Here is a 5,094-nt window from a genome sequence, read left to right as displayed (position 1 = left end):
CTTCTCCTTCTCCTTCTCCTTCTCCTCCTTCTCCTTCTCCTTCTCCTTCTTCTTCTCCTCCTCCTTATCCTCCTCCTCCTCCTCCTCCTCCTCCTCCTTCTTCTTCTTTTGGTAGTATTGGGGGTCTGATCTCAGTATCTTGTGTTTGAGAGGCAGGCTCTCTACCCCTTGAAATCACCCAGAAATTTCTAACTCTAATGAAGTCATCAGTGGTTTTTCTTCCATGGATCACCTGTGTTACTTTCAGAAAGAAATTTGTTTTCTTCTTCATGAAATTCCCAGTGCTAAAACATCACACACAGTCCATCCTTAATGAAGTATTGTTGAATGAAACTGAAAATTTCAAAATATACTAAGTCACTCACATAGGAATTCTGCTGGGAATTTACCTTGTGGGCACATGTATAAGAACTTCTGTTCTTACAACATTGTTTGTAAAAGCCAAATAAATGCTACGAAAAGATTTTGATCAACAGAGAAGACATGAAATAGTGCTTTCCTATATACTACTACAATGGGATATTATGTTGCAATTCAAAAAAATGAGGAAGAGCTACCTGAACTACCATGGAACAATGTCAACCTTAGAATTGCAAAGTACAAGAGAAAATTACAGAAGTGTCTTTATAATGTGAATATATGCAAAATGGAATATATGCTTTCTGACCCACATTGAACCAACTCATCCAGACTCTTATCTATTTTTATCTACTTTTGGCTGATAAGCATAGGAAAAAAATACCCTTTTATCTTGAGTATATCCATTTCATTTGCTCATATTTTTTCTTTTCTTTCTTCCTTCTTTTCTTCCTTCTTTCCTTCCTTCCTTCCTTTCTCTCTCTCTCCTTCTCTCTCTCTCTTTCCTTTCTTTCTTCTTTTTTTTTGGGGGTCCAGTCGTGGGGCCTGAACTCTGGGCCTGGGTGCTGTCCCTCAGCTCTTCAGCTCAAGGCTAGCGCTCTACCACTTGAGCCACAGCACCATTTCCAGTTTCTGGTGGTTTATTGGAGATAAGAGTCTCATGGACTTTCCTGCCCTGGCTGGCTTTGAACCGTGATGTTCAGATCTCAGCCTCCTGAGTAGCTAGGATTACAGGTGTGAGCCACCAGTGCCCAGCTCAAAGTACATTTCTTTTTAGAAAATGTTACCCTTGTCCTGACTTCTTCAATGTGCAAGCAAGCTACCACCCTTCTATTCTCTGTTCAGGAGTGACATAGATCTGTGGATAAAAGACTTAGGAATTAAAGCTATTGGATAGGAGTGAAGGCACTGTCACTAAACAAAGTGATGACCTGGTGCCAGTGTCTCACAGCCCCAATCCTGGCTAAGATCCAGAGAATTAAGGCTTAAAGCCAGCCAGGCCAGAAAAGTCCACAACAACTCTATAACCAGCAAAATGGAGGGCTGGAGACATGGTTAAAGTAGTAGAGCACCAGTCCTGAGCAAGCAAGCCAACCAAGTGGAAGATCCTGAATTTAAGTCCCAGAGCAGGCAAGCAAGCAAGCAACAAGAAGAAGTAAAAATGATGGCCTAAGGATATAACTCAATGATAGAGCACTTGTCCAGCATGCATAGCTGGTTCAGTTCCCAGGATTGCATATATACATATATATATATATATATATATATATGTGTGTGTGTGTGTATATATGTATGTATATATTATATGTATATATGTGTGTGATATATATATGTATATATATATGCAATATATAAAACAAAGCATCTAATCCATACAAGGTCTTCAACCCTCAGGCAGAGACTTGGGACTTGGGACAGTGGGACAACTCTTCTGGGCCTTACCAGGAAGAATTCTAGAGAGATGGCCTAAGGTGTCCTACTGCTTGAGTGGGAAGGCAGTGTGACCTACAGAGTATTCATAATTGTCTAGAATAATTATTTCTGAAGTTCCACATTTCTGGAAAAATAAGCTTACTTGACACTCCATCAGGCATAAGATTGTATGGTTAAGGCATTGTACTCTGACCGATGGAATTGTAACTCTTTTATGTAACTACTTAATAACGACAACCACAATAATGAAATTACAATTGAGGACTGTGGCTTCCCAGTCTTTCTGAATCATAAAGTCCCTTGTGATGAAACTTCTAAGTGAGGTAGGAAACATTCCACACAGGTGGTTCTATCATGAAGCCAGGGAAGTTCCTATTGTCCCCTCTCCCATCTTCCCAATCTTTGTCTAAGCACCTGTCTCCTATATTGCCAGCCATCATTGTGGCTGCTCATAGAGATGAAGTACAAAATGAAGACCAAAAAAACGAGCTTCCGGAAGACGGAGAAACACATACTGCTATAAGGTATTCTCTCTTTCATTTGTGAAATAACAAATATCGTCAAAGAACAATTATACCTACAGTATCTTTTCTTCTCCCCTTTCTTTGTTATCATAAGCAATCTTGTCTGCCTGTTAAACTCTGTAGGTGAAAAGTGTTCTATACCTTTACCAAAAGAGGAATTTCATCCTATCCTCTTAATCAGTGTATCTATTTTATTATCATGCACACGTGTGGTATGTGTGTGTGTGTGTGTGTGTGTGTGTGTGTGTGCACATGCCAGGACTAGGGGTTTGAAATCAGGGCTTCATATCCTTGTTTGACTTCTTCTGTGCAAGGCTGGTGCTCTAGCACTTGAACCATACCTCTATTTGGTGATGAATTGCATATAAAAGTCTTATGGAGTTTTTTTTTTTGCTGAGCTAGTTTCAAACCTAGATCCTAGATCTCAGTCTTTTAAGTAGGTAGGATTACAGGCATGAGCTACCAGCACCTGGGAATTTTTGTTTTTGTTTTAAAATCAAAATCAGAATACGTATTCTTGGCCCACGTGAAATGATCAGGAGCCAAGGAAAAGTGAAATAATAAGGGCCCAATTTATATTGTATTAGTTCTGATCTATAAATACCTTCCATCTTGTTTGCAGAGTATTTTGCAAATTTAGACAATGGAATAAGAAAGCCCAAACACCCGAGTCATCGATTGAGACTATTATTCCACTATCCATTAAAAAAAGAAAGAAACATTCAAAAAAAAAGAAACAACTCAAGACCTCTAAAACCAGCAAATACCTTAACCAACAACAGGTCTTAACTCAAACGTCCATATTACCTTGCTCAGTATGCAAGGAGGAAATAGACATAGATAAAATTTTTCACCATAAGAAACAACATGAAGCTTTGGCTACACTGGGTTTCCAATGGATGGATAAAAAGAAACCACAAACCATAATTATTGCTCTTAAAAGACAGTTTGTAATTTCTAAGCTCTTCTCATCTTTTATGTTCACTGAAAAACTCCTACAGACCATAAATAATGCTACCGAGCTGCTTAATGATAAAAACGTACCAGGATACTTTAAGTTACTTGGTGATATTGAAAAGAGTTCTGTATACTCTCAAAAAATCAGTCATCCGTTAATTAAAGGGGTAGCCATCTGCCAAGATAGAAATTCCTTATGGAGATCAGACATGAATGATAAGTTCACAATAGTGAATACTTTTGGCAATAAACCCAACATGTGTTTTTTTGGTTTGTTTGATGGACACCACGGGGTCTACGCAGCTGACTTAGCCTCAAAGGAACTTCCAATTTTAATTCTCCATCAACTTTCCAAATTCAATGCTTCCTATCAAATGAGCCCGGAACAGCAAAAGTTTATCCATTCCTTTTGCACCGTGTTCAGAGAAGAATATGTAACGATTGAAGAACATTTCTCTTCCATATACAGAATGAGAAGAACAGAAAAGCGTGACTATGAAAAAATTCATAAAGCTTTTGCGAAAGCCTTTTGGAGAATGGATAGACTTTTACGTCTCGGAAGAAATGAGGTTTCCCATGTCAGATGGAGTGGCTGCTCAGCATTGACTTGTCTTTTGGAAGGCCCCAGTAAAAACCCCCATGCTAGTAAGAGCAGGAGAAGATCCAAGAGCATAGATGCCAACAGCATTTTTCCACCACTGATGCCAAATACAATTTCTGGAGTATTACACATTGCAAATATTGGTATGTATATTGAACAGCACCAGATAACAATGCCTGGACACCTCTGATCTCTAACAGTGTAACCTCTCACACTTCCTGAATTATTTAATGGGCTATTACTTAGTAAATTATTAGCACCTACAAGTTGAAATGATTGATTGAAGAACGACAGACAAGCACAATTTAAATTTAAATTCAATTTAAATTCAGATTGCAGGCTGAAACTAACTGTTTTTCAAGAATGCATAGTTTTAAAATAATGTGACGCTCTCCATATTCCCTGGCTGAAGTCCTCTGTTCATGATTTTCTTTCTTTCTTTTTTTATACTGGTCCTGGGGCTTGAACTCAAGGTCTGGGCAATGTCCCAGACTTTTTTGGCTCAAGGCTAGAGACACAGCTCCACTTCTGGATTTTTGGTGGTTAACTGAAGATAAGACTATCACAGGAAGTGGCGCTGTAGCTCAAGTGGTAGAGCGCTCGCCTTGAGCTGAAGAGCTGAGGGACAGCGCCCAGGCCCAGAGTTCAAGCCCCACGACCGACAAAAAAAAAAAAAAAGACTTTCACAAACTTTCCAGTTTAGAGTGGCTTCAAACCCTGATCCTCAGATATCAGCCTTCTGAATGGCATGAGCCACTGGTGCCTGGCTTTTTATGATTATGATTATAATGATTATTTTGTGCCAGTCTAGGGGTTGAACTCAAGACCTGGACACTGTCCTTGAGTTTCCTTTGCTCAAAGCTAGTGCTCTACCTCTTGAACCATAGCTCCACTTCTGGCTTTCATTGAGTAATTAATTGGAGATAAGGGTCTTATGGGATTTCCTGCCCAGGCTGGCTTCAAACCATGATCCTTAGATCTCAATCTTCTGAGTAGCTAGGATTACAGGTATGAGCCACCAGCACCCAGCACTATGATTAATTTTTTTCAGCATGAAAAACAGTTTTTATAATAATTTTTATTGAGGTTAAATGATTACATAAATTTCACAGTATTGTGGGATAGTGATACTTAAAGTTACAAATACCTTTTAACCTTCACAAGGCAAATTGTAAAAAAACATTTTTTTGACCCACATGACCAGCTTTATTTCTTTTTTTT

The 5,094-nt window shown here is 38.9% G+C and overlaps 1 protein-coding gene across 1 annotated transcript in view; it reads left to right on the top strand.

Annotated features, from left to right (window-relative positions):
• Pp2d1 (protein phosphatase 2C-like domain containing 1) overlaps positions 1-5,094 on the top strand; it is a 19,993-nt gene that overhangs the window by 1,230 nt on the left and 13,669 nt on the right. The window contains exons 2-3 of the mRNA XM_013022108.1: positions 2,225-2,315; positions 3,076-4,016. Coding sequence (XP_012877562.1) covers positions 2,225-2,315; positions 3,076-4,016 — 1,032 coding nt within the window. The remainder of the gene's footprint in view (positions 1-2,224; positions 2,316-3,075; positions 4,017-5,094) is intronic.

The sequence above is a fragment of the Dipodomys ordii genome, unplaced genomic scaffold (assembly GCF_000151885.1).
Source record: "Dipodomys ordii isolate 6190 unplaced genomic scaffold, Dord_2.0 Scaffold60, whole genome shotgun sequence".
Classification (NCBI taxonomy): Eukaryota; Metazoa; Chordata; class Mammalia; order Rodentia; family Heteromyidae; genus Dipodomys; species Dipodomys ordii.
The sequence above is the reverse complement of the archived record's forward strand: the minus strand, read 5'-3'. Positions and strand labels throughout refer to the sequence as shown.